The 21,603-nt window shown below is 34.6% G+C and overlaps 1 protein-coding gene across 3 annotated transcripts in view; it reads left to right on the top strand.

Annotated features, from left to right (window-relative positions):
• TMTC1 (transmembrane O-mannosyltransferase targeting cadherins 1) overlaps positions 1 to 15,781 on the top strand; it is a 304,321-nt gene extending 288,540 nt beyond the window's left edge. For all 3 annotated transcript variants that reach the window (XM_072654416.1, XM_072654415.1, XM_072654414.1), the window contains 2 exons: positions 3,246 to 3,323; positions 7,765 to 15,781. In XM_072654416.1, the coding sequence (XP_072510517.1) occupies positions 3,246 to 3,323; positions 7,765 to 7,917 (231 nt within the window). In that variant the 3' untranslated portion in view covers positions 7,918 to 15,781. The remainder of the gene's footprint in view (positions 1 to 3,245; positions 3,324 to 7,764) is intronic.
• The last annotated feature ends 5,822 nt before the right edge of the window (positions 15,782 to 21,603 follow it).

Below are 21,603 nucleotides of genomic sequence, written 5' to 3' on the forward strand. Positions count from 1 at the left end.
TTGCAAATACTTGAAGTTATGCAGAGTAAGACTTTAATTATAACTAGTATGGTTAAGAAATGTGGTTACTTGACTAATTGAACTTCCTTTATTGATCCTTTTCCTTTCAAACATTTTGGGAAATATTCCCAAATATAGTATTCCCATTTCTTGTCTCATGAATATAATTATATAGCATATAAGTATCATATGTAATAATAATGTAAGTATATATATCTAATAAGCATAACTGAATCTTTTTTTAAAAATCATAATTGAGGATCTAATAGTGCCTTAGAGTCATCATTCGGATCATCTTTAGCCTGACCTTCAGGACCCTCCATAACTTGGTCCCAACCTACCCTTCCAACTTTTTCTACAATTGCTTACTTGCATGAACACTACAGTACAATCGAATTAGTCAATTTAATCCCATGAACATGTCTTGAATATTCAGATTATATCTCTGTGGCTTGGCTCTTTCCACTCTCCCTCTCTAGAACACCTTATCCACCCCATTCTCTGCCTGCTTGAATTATATTCATCCTTCAAGACTCAATTCACATTCAACCTCTACCATAAATAGCATTTTCTGTCTGTCTAAGCCCAAATTGATTTCTCTCTTCAATGAAATATAAGCATCTATTGTCTAACTCACTGAGCAGAAACAATTGTAAGTTGTGGTTGTAATATTATAACTTCATAATTTTAAATACAAATAAATATACAATTATACATGAAGAATCTGTGATTTTATCAGTGGAAGAAACTCTTGGTAGGTCAAAGTCCCTCTAAGACAGATTGTAAGCTATGCAAAATTTAGATAAATTCTAGAAAGTTTCTTGAGGTACATTAAGCTTGGGCATGACTATAATCACCCACCTAGTTTTTCAAGGAAATGATTTTAATTTAGAGATCTGTTTCCAAACCTAGCACTTTATCCCCTATGCCATGCCACCACTTACAAACAAATTTGTGTGTGTGTGTTTGTGTATCGGCATATGTTTATGTGTGTACCAATACACATAAATACACGCACAGATAAATTATACCTGAATATATGAAGAATCTATGATTAATAAGGTAAAACTTATTGTGGAAAGTCCTACACTAAGGTAGATTACTACCATAAATAGTTTAGATGACTTCTCAAAAGTAAAATATACTCTCTATCAGTTATTCTTTCTCTCTCTTCTCTCTCTTCCTTCCTTTGTCTTTCTTTCTTTTTTCTTTCCTTCCTTCTTTTTTAATAAATCCCTCATTAGAATTTGTTTTCTTGCCATTCCATTCAACAAGGATTTATTAAACACTTACCATACGTAAAGCATTTCCCTAAGTATTGAAGGTGACAAATAATAATAATAATTAACATTTATATACTGCTTTGTAAAGTGCTTTTTACAAATATAACCTCATTTGAGCTGTTCAGTTTGCTATGGAATATACAAAGGTGAATTGGTCCCTTCCTTCATGGAGAGTAAAATTAGTCATAACAATGTTTTGTTTTCTGCTGTCTTATTGTTATTATTTTTGGTAAATCTAGGAAAGCCAAGACAATAAACTAAACTGTCTTATCCTATGTAAAGCCAAAATAAATGGTTTAAACTTGCCAAACATAAAGCATTTCATTTAACTTCAAAATACTCAGTTATTTAAGAACAAAGTAAATTGAATCAGACTTGACAGTAAGACGTTTGAAAAAGGTTGGAAGGTTTGAATTGATTTAATATGACAAAATACTGTGACAATATTGTTTTTAAAAAAAAAACTTAATGTATTCTTGGGTCATGTTAATAGAAGTATATACTGTGCCAAACATTAAACCCATTTCACTCTCGAGTTCATAGATTGGACAGCAATAGGTCCCTGCCCAAGTACCACTTAATGGTTATATTTTGGGCCCTCCTGGCTCAGAGTGACTCTATATAGTAACTGTTTGTCTTTTGGCCAGCAACCCTGAGGGTCTTCCTTCCCAGTTTGATTTTTTTTATTAAGGCCATCCCTAGACTCACTTCTTAGAAGAGGCCTATTCACTGAATGGGTGTTACCACCTTCAAAGTGACAACCTGGAAAGACCTTAGTGTTAAAGGGCCAGGGTCTCACATTGCATCCTAGACCACCTCCAGTCCTCCTGATGAATATCTGGTCACTGGACTCAGATGGCTCTGGAGGAGACAGTGAGTCTGGTGACCTTGCACAGCCCTCCCTCACTCAAATCAAAGTCAACTGTAAGTCATGTCATCATCTCCCTAATGTCATGGTCCTCTTCAAGAATGAAGGACAAACCACACAACCCTTGATAAACCAACAATACTGTGCCAATCAAGGGAAACAATAGTTTTGTTTTTAAATCTGCTGTGGTCAGACTGACTGCATCTGGTTGACAAACTGAAGAACATTCAGAAGACAATGATCAAAATGGTAAGGAATCAAAATATTTGTCAGGAACATTGAAAGAATAGGGGATATTTGGTAGCTACCTTCAAATATTTAAACAACTACCCTTTGGAAGAAGGGATTAGACATTCTGTATAGTTCCAAATAATAGGCAGGCAGGCAACAAGCATTTATTAAGCCCAGGGTCTGTGCTAAATGTTGGGGTTACAAAAACAATAAAACTGAGCTAGGACCAAAGGTGCAGCAAGATGAATATCAATCAGCTCAATATGTGAACTTTCTCTAACAGAACTGCCTTACAATGGAACGTCATTTTGAAAATTAATGAATTTCTTTATTACTAGACATATTTAAGCAAAGGTTAGATAAGCACCTATTAGGGATGTTGTAAGTGTCAGAGTGAGGCTGAAGCAGTCAATCTCCCAGGTCTCTTTCCAGTTCTATGATTCTATAGTGTTACTTCTACTAGTACTAATTAGTACTAGTGCTGCCACTACTACTACTATTACAGCCTTCAGTGCAAACACCTGAAAAGCACAGAGTATTCTTATACATTAAGATCAATGGGAACTAAGGTACCATAAAAATTCATTTATATTTTCTAAAAGATCCAACAGTTTCTGTAAGTCTACAAAGATGACTCTCCTGGGAAATTATACTTTTTGTGTCTTTCATTTTACTTAGGTGATCCAGTGAATGTGAGAAAATCATAGAGATTTAACAGTCCATTCATGGAAATAATGACTGTCATTTTATGATAATTGTATTAATAATTTAAATTTCCTTTAAATAAAAGTTTATATAACACACATAATGTGTTTTTCATGAGTATTTGCTTTCTGATCTGAAGCTGTTTCTTATTTATTTAGAGCTATCAAGTAGCTGTGCAACTGAACCCAGACCAAGCACAGGCCTGGATGAACATGGGTGGAATTGAACACATCAAGGTAGCGAAAGGAATTTCCTTTTACATAGACCAATTCTCTATCTACTTGTCTTTTCTGTATTTTGTCTCATGCATTTAAAAATATTATTCTGAGGAGTTGATAGGCTTCACCAGACTGTAAAAGGAATCCATGACATACACAGAAAGGTTAAAAGCCCTTTATGTAAGTGATGAATATAACCTGAATATCTACATGTTTAAATATATAATTGACTTTGCTACTTATAGGGGGTGTGTATGTGTGTGTGTGTGTGTGTGTGTGTGTGTGTATGTATGTATCTGTATGTGTGTAAAAATTTATGTTCTGTTTATGTGTTGCCTGTGTGGTCCTTAGTTGATGAATTTGAATTAGATAATCATTAAGATTCCTTTTACCTTTAGCATTCTATAGTAGATCTCTCTCAAGTTGGTAAAACTATTTTGGTATTTAATTGGGTTTTTAAAATTTTGTTAGCTTTCTTATATTTTTAGTTGCATTCTCAATTCGTCAGTACATTCTTACTCTTTTTGTTAATAAAAGTATTTAGAGTATAAATTTCTCCTTAAGGATTGCTTTGACTCTACCCTAAATCTTTGGAATGATATTGTATTATTGTCATTATTTTAAATAAAATTATCTATCTATGATTTACCTAGCAATTCTTTAGGATTAAGTTATTTAATCTCTAGTTGATTTTTTAATACTTTTTAAAAGTGGCCCTTTAATATATATTTATATTGTGAATAACAAAGTATGTGTATAATTTTTCTATTTTCTGAATTTTTGAGGTTTGTATGTTGTAGAACATGATTAGTTTTTATAAAAGTGCCATGTGCAGTTTAGAAATATGTATTCTCCTTTCTATTTTCACTTAGTAATCACCAGACATCTTTCATATCTAATTTTCCTAAAACACTATTCAGGTCCTTTAATTAATTCTAATTTCCTTTTGGTTAAATTTATCAAGGGCTGATAGGAATAAACAATTTAAATTGTTGTTTTATTGTCTCCTTCTCCTCATAATTCACTTAGTGTCTTTAAGTATTTAGAAGCTGTGACATTGAATACATATACTAAGTATTAAGATTAATTCAATATTTATGTTACCAACAAGGAAAATAAATTTTTAAAAAATATTTTAATTAAGTTTATTTTTGTTGAAGTTATAATTGCTACCTCTGATTTTTTTGTGTTCAACTGAGACATAATAGCTTTAATTTCAACCCTTCATTTTAATTGTGAAAATTTGCTTTTAAGTATGCTTCTTGTTGGATTTTGCTTTACACTCTGCTTTACATTTTACTATGCTCTTCTATTTTAATTGTAAATTCATTCCATTTACATTCATGGTTATGAAAGTTAATTGTTTCCTTCCATTCTATACTCATACTTTTTCTTCTCTGTCTCCTCTTTCCCTTTAAAAGTCTATAATGCATTCTCTCACAAATACTTATGGTAAGCTCAAACATATGTGGCAAAGGGGTAACACAGCTCCAGATTGCTAGATATCCTTTTGTCCCATTCATGTAAGCTTGTAAAGTTCCCTTGGGTATATAATATATTTACTTTGCTTAGATCCTTGCATAATCCAGACTGTAGAGGGCAACACCATCCTCTCAGTTCCTCAGGCTTGAAGTCCAGTAATCCTGGATTCCTCACTATCTCTCAACTCTTATCTAAACTCTGGCCTAGACCTGTCTATTTCACCTTTGCAACATCTCTCAAATTTTTTCTCTTCTCTTCTCTGTCTCTGATACAGGACCGCATTACTTCATGTCTGGAGTATTGCAATAGGTTGCTGGTGGATCTGTCTGCCCCATTCCAGTCCATCTTCCATTCAGCAACTAAAGTGATTTTCCTAAAATGAAGATCTGATCATGTCACCTTCATCCCTTCCCCTACTCAGTAAACACCAGTGACTTCATATTGCCTCTAGAAGCAAATGCAAAATGTTCTTTTTAAAATTCAAAGTCTTAATAAGCTAGCCCCCTTCTTCTATTCCAGTCTTTTTATACCTTAATCCCAACAAGTGGGTATGGGTCTTTCAGATTCCCAGTCCAGTGCTTTATCTACTGCACCACTTAGTTGCCCACTCTTTTAGAACTACACAGGTAAAATAACTCATCATCCTTGTATATGACACCTTATAAATACTTGAAGACAACAGTCATTGCCCCATCTTCTCTTCTCCAAATTATGTATCCTTAGTTCCTTCAGCCATTTCTCCAGTTTTTTTTATATCATTTCCTAGATGTGACACCCCAAACAAGCTATGGTTCTTGACATTTGCAGAAGATAAGCAGGGTATCTGACCAGGGCAAAGACCAGTGAGGCCTTTACTTGCAGTAATTCAGACACTGTGAATGCTACCTAAAATCAATTATTTTGTTTAGCAGCAGTGTCACAGTATTGGTTCATATGAAACTTAAAATCAATTCAAATGCCCTGACCTTTTCCCGTGCAAGCTGCCTCTAAGGAGATACTAAGGTGTCTCTCCTTCAAGAACTTATGAGTTTTTTTGTTATTGCCTAAATGTAAAGTTTTTCCTATATCCACATTAAGATTCATCTTTTTAAAAAATTTCAGCCCAGCATTCTAATTTGCTTTTTTAATTTCATTTCTATTTTAAAGAAATGAATTATTCTGTATTTTATTCCAGCCTTTATCCCTGAAACATCCATATCTCAGATGTTAGTAGATTATGACAAGAGTCCAGGGAATAGGTAACAAAGTAATGATGGTATTTGGCAGTAGAAATGGAAAAAAGAGACCAAAGGTTGATACATTATGGAATATATAAGGTTTAGGCAGTTAGGTGGCACAGTAGATTTTTCTGAAATCAGAAAGATCTGAATTCAAATGTTAGCTGTGTGACCCTTGGCAAATCACTTAATCTCTATTTATAATAATAGCACCTACCTCCCAGGGTTATTAGATCAAATGAAATAATATTTGTAAAAAGCACTTAGCATAGTGTCTAGCACATAGTAGGCATTATATAAATGCTTATTCCCTTACCTTCTCATTTAGAGATTAACTGAATGTTAAGGGTGAGGAAGGAACCATATGCATATTCAAGGTTTTGAATTTGAGTAAATGGGACAATGTCGCAGTGCCATGAACAGAAATAAGGAAGTCTGGAATTAGGAATTAGAAGCAGAGAGCAAGGATTGCTGAATGAATTGAGACTTCATAGACAAAGGGGCTTACAAAAGGGTAGCTGAGGAAAGCTATTAGAATTGAAAGTGGAGAAGAGACAAGAAGGCAGTTCAGATTACAAGCAAGAGAATGAAAACCATGAAGACTATGGGTCTGACAGTGATGTAGTGGATAGACCATGTGAGGATAGTTGGATTTGGATTGGCGTTAAAATCGGTAGCTAGGGTAATAGAGACATTTCCTCCCTTTTTATAGACTGCCTCCAAGAATTGTGTCCATTACCTGGACACAGAACAGTTTTTAAATTACCTTCACTTTCATTTTATAAAATTGGCATTTCAGTAAGCTAGTATTCCATTAATTTTTTTTTACTGTAAGATTTAAATTAGAGAGACAGCATAATTTAGTGTATAGTACTGGTTTAGGAATCAGACAGATGGGTTCAAACACTGATGCAGTAATGCTGTGACCATGGACATATCCCAGCTGTTGTTTTTATTTTATATTGTAAGAAGAAAATATTTTAAAACATTGATGATAGTAGCAGAAATTATGCTGATAAAAAAACCTTTCAAAATACCATCATTCACTGTGATTTTGTTGGTATTCCACTATTACATATGACAAGCCATAATAATAATATAATAATAGCTAGCATTTATATAGCATTTACTATGTGCCAGGCACTGTGCTAAGTACTTTACAAATATCGTCTCATGTGATCTTCACAACAATCCTGGAAGGAAGGTATTATTATTATCCCCATTTTTTAGTTGAGGAAACTGAGACAATAAGTGACTTGCCCATGGTCACACAATAAGATCTAAAGTTAGATTTTAATTCAGGTCTTCCTGACACTGGCTCAACGTTATATTCACTGTACCACCTATCTGTCTCATCTAGGTCAGTCTCGGAGAATGACCTAAAATTCAGTTACCTCACTGCCAGAAGGCACCAGCTGTGTTCTACCCATGAGAATGCCTTTAAATAATGGCCTTGCTATCATTTGCAAATACTTTACCCCCAATCCTCACACCTTGCATTAATAGAATTGAAAATTTGTTCTTCCACTATCCCACCTTATGGTTTGACTCTTGTTTCTTCACATTCCTTATCTGGTCCTGCACTTAAAACAAACGGATCTTTGGAAAGTGTTCACCAACAAGGATGAAATTGCCAGTAGTGTGGAATATTCCTTTTGTAAACATTAATATTAAATTGCGTATAGATAATGTGGATTTGACTTTCTTAGATGGCAGTATTTTTATGGAGCAGAATGTAACTCTTCTTTTTTCCTCCACAGGGAGACTATGTTTCTGCAAGAGGTTATTATGAGAAAGCCTTACAACTGGTTCCTAATAACAAGTTGCTGAAGGAAAATCTGGCCAAATTGGATCGATTAGAAAAGCGATTACAGGAAGTTTCAAGAAAAAGATCAGATGCAGTAGCACTTTGACTAAGGCTCTTGGGATAATTTGAGCTCCCTGGGAGAGGGAAAATTATGGGAGGCTTCATTTTCATACCAGTGGAGAAAAGACTTTGGTCAAGCTCATCAACCTGGATGGTGCATATGGATACATTCATTGCTAACACTAATGCAATGAAATTTGTATTTCCACAGGTCATAAAGAACAGTCAAGAGCAAAGAAAAAGAATAAGGAAATAACCTCATTTTAACCACCTGCTATGCTTGGGTTAGCCCTAGGAATCCCTCCAAATATTGCTCTGTTCTATCAGTTTTGAAAGCTCAGATCTTTTTTTCAGTTATCATATCAAGAAATTTAAAAAACATTAAACACTATGGAGGCACAGCATCTAGTTCTTCTAGAAGGGGAAAAGCAAATGGAAGATGATCCTGAGACAGAATACTTACAAGGCAAACCAAATAGAAAATACCATGGAATACTAATAAAAGATCACCAAGGGGTAATTTACTTAATCCTGAGGGTCAGTGTGATATTATCTGCAACCTTGGAGAGAGTATGGGGATAAATATATGGAACCTTGGAGAAAGTACAGGAATAAAAGGATGATACAAGGGAAAGGGGGGGGACTATTTTCAAAGTTCTATTAGGAGTAAACAGTGTCCCACTCTCATATTTCTTTTTTTTTTTATCCTCATATAATTTATAAGGAAAGCCACTAGAATTATGTTTAGAAATCCCTGCCTGTCCATTTGTGAAAGGAAAGGGAGGAGGAAGAAAGAGACAACAACAGTATAGTTAATTATTATAAGGAAGAGTTACTTGAATGTTTTATTGTCATTAAACATACTATCACTTTTGTAATAGTTCCCCTCCAGTATTTTAAAAGAGCTGTTAAAATCACAAATATTATTCTCATGCTTTCATTATTGGTGAGAATTTACCATGTCTAGTCACCCCCAGATTTACCTGGCCACATTCTGCCCATCTTCTTGCAACTCCACTGTGAGTATCCTCTTTCCTTTCTACCTCTTCGTCTGGACACAGTAACTAAATCAAGACTACTGTTTCTGAAAAGTATATGTCAGATCAGTTGCCCTATGATTATACTCACCATTCTTAGGTTTTTCCAAATGAAAAAAACCCATCTCTGGCTCCCACTTCTGTATATATCATATATGTGTATATATAAATATGATATATAATATTTATGATATGGCAGATAGGATATATCTATATCACATATAGATATATCATATAGATATATTGTATGATATTGATATGTTATTGTATCTATCATATATATATACATATATAAATCTATCTATATAAAATATATTCCCTCTATTTGAATGTAAGGTCCTTAAGGATAGGGATCATCTTGCTTTCTGTTTATCTCCAGTCCTTAACACAAGTGGCTTGCACATAATAAACACTTAATAAATGCTTTTATATTCATTAATTCATTCTCCCAAATATTGACATTTTGATGGGAAAAAAACAGTCTAATATTGAAAGACAAAGTTAAAATAAATGAATGGAAATCACTTTATTAGTTTAATATTGAATATCCTAGGTCTCATTATTTTTTGAGAGGAAAAATAAAGTATTGAGAAAATTTTTTACAGTCAAGCACAAAAGTATTTTAAAGAAAACTTTAAATAGAGAACACAATTCACTTATCTTAGGGTTAGTGAGGCTCTATGCCTAGAACATGAAATGAATTAGACCCAAGGTCCTTGGTTTATTTGGTTTAGAAATGTATTTTTTATCGTTGGGCTTTCCTAAAGAATACAGAGTACGTTTTGTGAGAGACTGTCTAAAATGGTAATTAAACACAATATACATCTTTTTCTAAGTGAAAGTGGAAGCAAAGTGAAACTCACAATTTGGACTTTTAGTTTTGAGTGTTATTTATTTTTAACTTATAATAAAATGTTTAATGTATGTATATACGTAGTTTTGTAGTGGTTCAATACCATCTTTCCAAATTGGTCATGAAAACAACAGAAGACAATTCCAAAGTGAAAAGTAGCAAAGTTCTAACAGAATCACAAACTGGAGATGATTTAGAGCAGAGGTGTCAAACATGTGGCCCATAACATTCCCAAGTGTGGCCAAACCAGATTAAAATGTTAATATGGGGTTTCCCAAATCAATATGTGACCTGAAGGGATCCTTATGTACAGATTAGTGGCCCCCATTTCAATTTGAGTTTGGTACCACTGATTTAGTCACTCGTGGGCAATCCAAGGCAATTTGGTGGGTGTCAGTCGTAAATGATGGATATTGCTATAAAAGATTGAAACAAAGAGAATGAAAATGTTCACCTTTAAATCTAGAAACTTGATTCTAACAATCATTTTCCTTAAAGAGTAATTACTAAATTCCATGCTGTGTGTGGCACTGTGCAGGTATTATACAAATAAGGTAAACTCAAAGACATTCAAATCTAAATAGGGAGGAACATGGCATCCATTCTGTAGTTCAGTAAATCAGACTCAAAAATAAATCAGCAGGAACCTCTTGTTTCCACGGATAGCTTAGGAAAGTAACAGAGAGGGTAAATGTTTTCTACCTTACCTATATGTGTGGTGTAGTTAAATATCCAATCTTAAGAAACTTACATTATAAGAACATAAATTCCAACATTTAAGGAATGAAAGGGTTTTTTTTTTTAACAAATTTTCAAAATGTAAAATTGTCTTGGAAAGGAAACCTATATTAATACTATTATCAGTGATACTTTAGGTTAATGTTTTAATGGAGTGAATCCTATAGCTAGTTAAAACTTTAAGAACATTTCAATTTCATGGATTCCTCAGGAAAATAAACTTTTAATAGTTGCAATATCAGCATCCCAAATTGTGTTTCTAGTTTGGAGCTCAAGCTTTAAGGAGTAACTTGTTGGTAACAAGCATTTTCAGGTATAACAAACACTGAGGTGGAAAAACTAATGGAAATGCACCTTAATGTTAGGGATGGAAAGCCATTCCTGGAGTCAAGAAGACCTGGGTTCAACAACAGTCTTTGACATCTACTGGCTGTGTGACCCTGGGTGAATCACTTCACTTTTCATTGCCCATGTGGCTCTCTCTAAGACTCTAAATTTCAGAATAAGTACAAATCTGCCTCAGTAGATGGAGTTTCCTCAAGGGAATTCTCTATACCAATGATTTATAGTTCTAGTCCAAAAAAAGAAAGGCCTAAAAGAAAAAAAACTCAATTTGAAAAGGATGTTCTGAAGCTATAAGACAGCTGGCATAATTAAATTAGCAGTTAAATCCTAAAAGCCTCTGAGAGAAATAGACAAAAACCAAATCAAAACAAAATGATATCATTATTGATGCAATTAGTGCATTTGCACTTTTATTTTTTAAAGTATAAGACAATAATTTAGATATTATTTCAAAAGACATGTAGGGCACTCTATATGAATGTTTATTTAGATTTTTAAAAAAGATATCTGCTTTTGTGATTTAATTTGGATAGGGATCTCAGTGTGAAGAAACGCCCTCTTCCAGTCAATGCAGATTTGAAATTTTGTAAAGTCTAGTCTTAGATGATTGCCTTGGGTATTTGAAAAGTTATTATGAATGCCTACATGGTAACTTTGTTGTCTTTATTGACAGCACCATTTTATGTTGGTAAAATAGAGGAAAGAAACCAGAGAATGAGGGAGAAATAGGTTAGCACTGAATTTGACATAGTACCAATTCAAAGACTAAAGTCCCACCCTTGCACTCTTCTATTCTAGGTGTAGTATATTTATTTCTGTTTCTCTCCCATCACAAAATACATATACAAATCTATAGGTGCCTAATGAAAGATTGCCTTTGGGAGCTGTCTATTTTTAACATTGCAAATTGGTAGGATTCTTCCTGAAATTCTTTCTTAACTTTGCCAAGAGTTACAATATTATAAAGTCAGTTTTTAAAAGGCCAGTTGATAGAGGAAACAAAACAACTTCATCTTCCAAAGTAAGATCTGTAGGGATGTTTTAAAGCCAACTGTTGTTTTTTTTTCCATATTAACGATCTAAATACGAGGACAAAAAGAAAGTGCTTCATATATTCCCTACTGTTCTTTGTGTATATAAAGTTATAAATACTAAAGAGGGATAAGTATGACAAGTAAAACAAGCCAAAGGTTACCAATATGTTATGGGGTCACCTAGAATAAAAATAAATTTTAGTCTATGTAGCTCCAAAATGCATTCTTTCCTTTGGCTTTTAAGCCTTTCACAAAATATTTTAGTTGTTGTCCATTGTAACATGAAATAAATGATATTTGCTGAAATTCTTAAGAGGGAACACCTCACACAATGCACATTTTAAAATTACGTTGTGCAAGTGCATTTTAAATCAGAATTCAGATGAAGACATCAAAACAGTTCCAGACAAATTAAACTACAAAGACATAATAATTTGAAAGGACAGCCAAACTGAAAAAAAAAGAGTTTGTGCATGTTTTAGTTGAAGGGAAAAATCTTACTTGCAGGTGAGCATCTTTATCTATCTGGCAGCTTTCATAGGAGTTTTACCTACTTTCTTCATACTGAGCCAAGTGTGGTATAGTAGCAACACCGCTAGACTTGGCCTGAGGAGGAACTAGATTCAGATTTCTTTTCCTAGCCATGCAAACCTGGCCAAGTCACTTAAGTAACCTCTTTGTGCCTTAGGAAAGTCTCTAGGACTTCCATACTAAGTTACAGAGGGTTGACTAATTTCTATCTAGTTTCCAAAGACAGAAGTGGAAATACCCTTTTGGAATTTGTAGCTTATTAAACTCCTAGGCCAAAATAAAAACAAAAATTAACCAAAGAATGCTGAAGAATTAAAGAGGGAACATAATTATTTGAAGCTACCTTCACAAAATTGAGAAGCAGGTAGTTTTATTGAACTGCTTACGGACCTGGACAGTTTTAGCTACAATTCTTCAGAGACTGCAGCAGTAACTAAATGAGCTTTATGTAATCAAGACAAGACTTAAATTGTATATAACTCTAAGGGATGCCTCAATCTTTAATATATTCAAAATGTATTGTCTAACATAGTTTATGGCTGTAACCATCCTTTGCAGTTGGGTATAGATTCCTTGTGGTTTTTCCCCCTATTTTTGTTTGTATCTCTGTTCCTCTTAGGTAAATAAATTTATAGGAAACTACTAATGGATTATTTTAAAAACCAGGTGTGACTCTATTTTGCTTATTTTTTAAAAATATTAATATTTTCCTAGTTTCCAGCTTACTTTTATTTTTAAAAATACTCCGTCATATAGGCAGACATGGCTCTGTAAATAGCATCTTTTAATTACTTTTTTGAAGAATAAATACACTTCATATCTTGATTTCCTGATAGCTGAGTAAACTAAAGAAAGGCAATTGCTGATTGCCAAACTGAAAAATAATTATAATTTAAGATAGTGAATTTTTCTGTGCTTGCTATTACTGTTTTGGTACAAAAGAGAAATATATTGAATAGTTATTCTCTAAACAACAATTCTTTGTTATTTCTGTTTTCAGTAGGTGTTTGGCTTAATGGTTAAGAGACAATATAACTGCATCAGAAATGTTACACACGCACACACACACATTGTCAAAATTTTTCAGAATAAATGGTCCTATTTAAAATATGCAAAGGAATAATTACGATATTAATCTTTGTCAGTGGGTCACTATTCAGTATTTCTTTTTTTATCTCTAAAGGATCTTTCTATTAAAATGCTTAGGGATGTTAAAACGCATGTAAAATGAAAAACTATTCCATTTTATAGGTTTATTTATCCACAATTTATCCACAAGGATCTATCTTTATTTTTGTCTATCTGAAAAGATCCTATCAGTCTATGTACAGATGTGCTTGGTTTCTCCCCAATCTGAGTAGCATAGACAGTGGTATGTAATATTTTAAACTCAACATCAATAAATATGTGATAAGAGCCTCATATGTAGAAGGCAGGGAGACAGTCAGATCTTGGAATGGATTCAAGTCCTACTTCTGTCACATAGAACCTTTGTTACCTTTGTGATCATAGGCAAATCATTTAACCTCTCAGTGTCCCAGGTAATTCTCTAAGATTTTAATTTGTATGTAAGTTGCTGATCTGCATTTCCACAGGGCCCTTACTATGCCAGTTAAATCATAGGTTGAGACCACCCCCCAAAAAGTGAAAGGCATTTTACCTTATGGTTCTTCAAGGAACTCATAGTCTAGAGAGGCAGGAAAGCCAGAGAGATAAGTAAATATAATATAAATTAGTAAATGATGAGGAGCCAACGAAGCTCTAAGGAAGGAAAGATCATTCTGGTGAGAAGTTTGGGGGAAGGGAGTAGAGAGTTATATCAGGAAAGACTTCATGGAAAATGTAGCAGCCCAAGCTGGATTTCAGCAAGGGAGATATTGAGAGGCAGTAGGTGATGCAGAAAGACTTGAGTTCAAAACTAGTTTAAAACACTAATTAGCCAGTTGACCATGGGCAAGTCACTTAATCTGCCAGCCTCGGTTCCCTCATCTCTAAAATTGAGATAATAGCACCTATTTCCTAGGGTTATTGTGAGGATAAATTAAGATACTATTTATAAACTGTTATGTTAATCTCAGAGTCCTATTTGATGGTAGTGATTATAATTTCTTTCTAACATTGACCACTATGGTTTCCACTGCCTAACGGTCAGGTATGTTAGATTACTTTTCTCTCCCAAGTTTCTCTTGTACCCTTACGAGGTTTGGGGATGTCAAGACTCTCTGCCACTGGTTCCAGCCCCCACCAATAGTATTCTTCCAAGTGCAGGAGGTGGGTCCCCTATTCCATTGAGCCATTTGACAGATTAGCTCTTACAAAGAAATACTTCACAGGTATAATGACAAATAAACAAACTCATTCCCCCAACACATAGGAGGCATAATCAGGAAGGGGAGTCTTTTGCACCACCCTTGTCTTTACGGAAAGGGCAATAGGTTCATAGCTTAACTCAGTTCCTATAGAATACAGTCCCAGTTCCAAGTCAAAAACTGTCTTTGGATTTGAGTCCCAAGTACCTTCGCTTCTCCCAGTCGGGTTTCCCTGCAAGGCAGTCTAGCTGAACCTTCCACTTGGAATCCTATCTTCAAGGTTGCCATGACTCCAACTCCTAGCCTTGTGGGGATTACACCTGTACCTGAAATTGAGGGCATACAACACAGAATTGAAACGAACACCCCCAGGCCCATTTCTGTTGGAACTGGGGTAAAAGAGAGGAGAGCAGGAGAAAGAATTCACACCAGTTCAATTCATTGTGCCAGCCCTTTAGGTAAACTGTGATCTCCACCCTCTGCAGCAAAAAAGGGTTGCCACCGCAGTATAAGAGAGAGAATGACCATCTCAGGCTCACCAATTTTAAAGATATAGTCTGGTCTAGTTAAGCAGCAAATCAAAGGAGACTACTCCCAAACCCTGTAGGGGACAAAGAGTGTCTCCGTCTTAGGAGATCTATGCATGCATAGGACAAGCACCTAAGGAATCTGGGCATGCTCCAAAGACAAGCCTCCTACACTAATTTGGAAGTTTCTGACACTTTTGAGATGTCTTAAGACATAGTGATATCTTATTAGGTCGTTGTATCTTGGCAATATGGATTTAAAAGGTTTAGATCATTAAAGAAATAGCTAGTAGCTGTTTTAATGATGGTTACACAAACCACTTAAGGAGAGGGTACTAATTGTGGCTAAACTGATAAAAGTGAGTATTATTTCTTTTTTGAGAGTGTGATTAAAACTCTTCTCACATTTTTAGGATTTCTTGAAACTATCTGTAGAAGTTATGGCATGCCTTTTGTGTAGAAATCATTTGACCTAATAGAAGTTATGGTGTTTTCCTGCATTTGTTCTTAAAATTAAATTCTCTGTTCACAGTGTTCTTACTTTATATTTTTCTCAGTTGTTTGTGCTATACATTTGTTTTTACATCAAGTGATCCAGTTAGGCATATATAATTTATTGAAAAATAAAATAGCTAGCTTGGATATAGGCCAATGAAAACTCAAATAATTTATGGATTTCTTTTTTTCATTATCTGATTTATGTATACTTTGCCTAAGAAGCTCTGAACATAGCATTTACAAAATAAAATTATATAATTACTTATTTTATATAAAATTATAATGAAAATAATTCTGTGAGCACACTATGAATGTATATTTTACTCTAAACTTTTGGACTATTTGGATTATTTGGACTTTGGAATTTTAATTATCCAATCATAAAAAAGAATAAAGAGAGCAAGGGTACCTGTCCTGCCAAATATTTCCATGGAACCTGAGTGAAGGCCACACTTTCCCACCAGATGGGTACCAAGGTATGCCTGAGATAGAGAATGCCTCAATTACTGCCAGGGGCTGATGACTATATGCAGATGTAATGACCACAAGCCTGAAACTACTCAAGTTAATCTTTCAGAATTCTGTAGATTAAGCCTAGAGGATGGAGGAACACAACAGATGTTCTCTACCCTGATTTGGGAGGCAACATGGTGTAGTAGGCAGCACACTGGACGTGGGGTTAGAGGACCTGAGTTCTAATTATCTCTGAGGTATGACTTTAGGTATACCACTTGCTCTTCCTAGGCCTCAATTTCCTCATTGGTAAAGTGATGGGGTTGGAATAGATAGGCTTTGAGGTCTCTTTAGGTTCTAAATATATGATCCTCTGACTCTACGCTTATTTTAGGATCGTAAGGTACATAAGTCGTTCTGATCCTTTTTTTACCTTGGTACTTTAAGGAAGAATAGTGCAGGTTGTAGAAGAATTCTAGCATCATAGCAGATCCACTTACCAGGGAAAATGATGATTTGGGATGTGTTGAGGTATTTAGGTATAGTGAGACATCCAAGTAATAATATCCCTAAAATACAGAGCAAAAGGCAGATAGGGTTGGATTATACTAAGAAAAACTGCACATGTTTCTGATTTGTCGAACAACCTGTATTTTGCCCCTTTACAGGAAAATATATCAGTGTTTCGTAGCTTACATGATTCTCTACAATTGCTTTTTACCTTGCTTCTCACAAGAAGTTTTAGAAAGTTGGGTTACATCCCACCTCTCAGCCCTAATTTTGAAAACACTGAAAAATCACTTAGCGCTTATTTGGGATCTGCAAACATACGCTATAAGCATCATAAGCAACATAACATTTCATATATTAAAGGTGATCTAACTCATAGCACAATGCCTGGCATATAATAGATACTTAAAAGTATTTATTAAATTATCTTCTTAGATATTATGTATTATGATTATAAATGATTATTTCAAAAATCACAATTATTCCATCATATTATTTACATCACATTGATGTTACATGCAGTGGTCAGAAACCAACAGAAGGCATCTTTTGTGAGACTGCTTTAATGACTATATATTTAAATTACATGCAGAATATAAGATGTACATTATGATGATATATGCACAGCTATTGTACATAATTAATCTTAAACAGTTAAAAATGCATAGCTAGCAGCATCAAAGCATAGCTGATAGAAATAATGTTAATTGCCTGTGTATAGATCAAATCATGTTAAATCATTAGTATACATTCAAACAGCAAAGCATAGCTAAGAGACTTGTAGCTACAATGCATACATGAAACTAACACATAAACATGAACAGCAAAATACATACAATTGACATATAACATGACAACATTTAATTATATGCAATGTATACATTACATGGACAAAGATTAATGTCATCTAACTACATATGTAATAATTTCTTTTGCATCTCTTGCAACATTATAAGCTGGTCTGGTCATAGGTTGGATGGCTCTAGCTCTTTTGTGATCTGTTGACCTTTTATGCATCTATACCTTAGCTGGTTGATAATTTAGGCTTGTCATCACTAGCATCAAATCTATGAGCCTGCATTCCTAAATACAGATTTGCTAAAGGGTCAGGTTAATTAACAATATTTTCAAGTATAATAAAAATAAGAAGAATTATATTTATATAGCACTTATCACATGCTAGGTGCTTCACAATTATTATCTCATTTGATCCTTACAACAGCCCTGGAAGGTAGATGTTATTATTATCCTCATTTTACAGAAAAGAAAACTCAGGTAAACAAAGATTAAGTGACTTGCCCAGGGTCACCCAGCTAGTAAGTGTCAGAATCTGGACTTGAACTCAGATCTTTCTGCCTCCAGGCCCAATGCTTTGTCCACTGTATGACCTAATTGTCCCTATTCATAGATTGCCTCTCTATCCTAGGGATTTCAAAAATGAATCTCTAATCTAGAAAGGAACTTCCTCTTGGTCCAGTCCTTCTCCCCAATCTACTTCAGTATTTAGGTCTTTCTCCATCTGAAGGAAAGTCATTGAGTTATAGTAATATCTTTCCCATTTAAAACTTTGTCTTCCGAGCTATTATTTGCCAATCTTTCTACCACTAGCAGATATCTCCTTCTTTCCATAGTTGACTTACCTAATTATACATCACTCCTTTCTTCTACTTCATCAGGGTGTCTGACTAATTCGCCTACCTTTCTGGAGGCACCTCTTTATGGTGCTCCCACCATTCTCTGGGACTATTCTGTACAAAGACAAGTGGTCTAGTCTCTCAGCTTCTTAGTATGGAATAGATATCCATTGATCCACAATTATGTGTTCATTGAACACTAAGGTTTCTCAGTAAGTGTCCTTAGGTTTGTTTTCTTTGCCTTTGTTGGGACTTATCTTTTTCAGTTTTTTTTTTATTATGAACTTAACAAACATCAACAAACACAAATATTTCAATATATAAAGAACAAATAAAGAAAATTGTACATGAAGCTGCACTTCTGCTACATAGTTTGGTTTATATATATATATATATATATATTAATTTTAACATGGTGCTAATAAAAGTGTCCTGCCTATGTATCCTTGCTAAATTTCTTGTGTTTTTTAAAAAATTATTTTTAATACTTCTTTCCTTCTTTTTTTATCCCTATCTCCACCTTTCAGTAGTCCCCTCTCCCAAATATATGCAACAAATATAATTAAATATAATAGGTCCACACATTGAACAGGTTTAAAAATATATGTCATTCACTTCCTTGTACAATACTTCTCTGTCATGAGGTGAGAGGAAAGCTTTATTATAGGATCTTACATTAAAAACTAGAAGGAACCATATATGTTATTGAATCCAACTTTCTCCTTCCTAGTTTACATATGAAGAAATTGAAGCACCAAGACCATAAGTGAGTTGCCCAGGGTCATAGCTAGTAAATTTTGGGGTTGGAATTTGAATCTGCCTTACTGACTCCAAGTTCAGAACTCTACCCACTCTGAAGCATTGCCCTTCATCAGTCTTCTGAAGTCATGATTAGTCACTTTATCAAAAAAAGTCCTGAAGGATCTCAAAGTTATTTTCCTTTACATTACTGTGGTCATTGCATAAAATGTTCTCCTGTTTCTACTTATTTAACTCTGCAACAGTTTGTATAAAGTCTTAGATTTCTCTCTTTTGTCATTTCTTAGCAGCACAGTAGTATTTCACTGCATTCATAAACCACAATTTGTTCAACCAGTCCCAAACTGATAGGATACCCACTTGGTTTTGAGTTCTTTGCTACTACATATACACAAAAGAGCTGCTTTAAATACTTTGTCCTTTTCATTCTATCTATATAGCTAATAGTGCTATTTGCTAGGTCAAAGATTAGGCAATGAACAGTATCTTTTTGGGTATAGTTAGAAATAGTTTTCCATAATAGTTGGACTAATTCATAGTTCGTATAGCAGTGTGCCTATCTTCTAATAGCTGCCATTTTCCTCTTTTGTCATCTTTGTTAATCTTATGGCTGTGAAGTAGAACTTCAAGTTGTTTTAATTTACATTCCTCTTATTACCAATTAGAGAATTTTTTCAGAGGGTTTCTTCATTTGAAAATCACTACTTTGTGACTTTTGACTACATATTCATTGAGGAATGGCTCTTATATGTTTGTATCATTGGGAATGGATATATACCCTGGATATATGGTTATCATTTGCTTCAAAGATATTTTCTTATTTTACTGTTTTCCTTCTGATTGTAATTTTTAATTTTACTTGTGGAAAAGTTTTTTCAATTTTGTGCAATGGAAATTTTCCATTTTAACTACTATGATCACCTCTAATCCTTCCTTAGTTAAGAATTCTTCGCCATCCACAATTGTTAGATCTCATCAGAATGGTTTGGACAGATGAGAACAAGGTACCCACTAATGAACAGTGTGTTGATAGTTGCTGTCCTGAGATTGGAAATGGAGAAAGGATATGTTAAAGGCTGTTGCCCTCCAAGCAGAATTCAGTGAGTGCCTAATGAGATTTCTCTGTGAGCCATTCATAGACTTGTAGGAGCAGAGAGGACCTTGTTGAGGGAAGCCACAGTGGAAAGCAGCTGAAACCAGATGTGTGACATGGAAATGAACTGAGCCAAACTTGTAGCTGCTAGCTTGAATGGAACCTTGCTTCACTATGATTGCCCTTCCCTGTTTCCTCAGAGTTCCTGTTGAAGAAATCTTCACTAGATTATCCAACTTTTTCTTTCTGTATCCCAATGCCCAACCCCTCTGAGTCCAGCTGGGAGGAAGGGTGTGAAAGAAAAGGCAATATAACAATATTGAAGCTTACTATTTGAAAGCTTTGACTTTACTATGTATTTGAATTTTTAGGGGAGCCCCAGTGCCAACTAGTGGCGAAATAACATACTACAATCCTTCCTTTAGGGAAGTAATTGATTGACGAACATCTGGGAAATCACCCAGACTTTTCCTTTCCATGTCGTTAAAAATCATACTGATTCTCCATTTGAAATACCCCTTTCACTTGTTTCTGCACATATCCTGGATCATCCTCTTATATCCAGACTGCTGTGACACCTTCCTTCCTAACTAATCTGTCTCCAACCTGTCTTAGCTCCTCCATTTCATATTGCACATTGCTACCAAATTAATCTTCCTAAACCATTGTTTTCTTCATTTCCAAGTCAAGTCCAAATTCCTCATCTTATCATGCAAAAACATAATCTGGTACAATTTACCTATCCAACCTTATCTAGTGCTACTACTCCCATGTACCTGATACTCCAGCCAGGCTCTCTTACTCATCCCCTCTTTCCATACCCTATGAACCTTCCAACCTCTGTACTTTGCTCACATTCTCCTTCTACCTGACATGTCAGCCTCTATCCTTCAAAATCCTCTTTCTGCTTTATGAGCTCCCCCTTATGAAATCCCCCTTTGGATTTGCTAGAGTCAAACAACTCACCCCTTTGGTAAACCTAGTACTCAGATTTATGCCACTATCCTGGAATTTAGGACCTCCCATAAAAGGAGGATCACTAGAAAGAATTAGAGAACCTGGGTTCAAATTCAACCTCTTCTACATACTACTTGTATGATCTTGGAAAAGTTACTGTACCTCAATTTCTCCATCTGTAAAAGAGAGTATTAGCTGACATGGCTCAGAGGTCCCTCCCAGCTCTAGTTGCATTATTCTATGATCTGTTATGAAGTATCACATCCTCAGTGAAGCCTTCACTGAAGATTCTAGATAATACTGATCTCCTTTCTTTCTAACTATCCATGGCATTATCTGTATTTTAGATTCTGGAACTTTGTTAAATAACATCTTATGTTATTCTATTTGTTTTATTTTGTAAGTTTTATCTCACCAACAATTTTGTAAATTCCTTGAGGGCAGGGATATGTAC

The sequence above is a fragment of the Notamacropus eugenii genome, chromosome 3 (assembly GCF_028372415.1).
Source record: "Notamacropus eugenii isolate mMacEug1 chromosome 3, mMacEug1.pri_v2, whole genome shotgun sequence".
NCBI lineage: Eukaryota > Metazoa > Chordata > Mammalia > Diprotodontia > Macropodidae > Notamacropus > Notamacropus eugenii.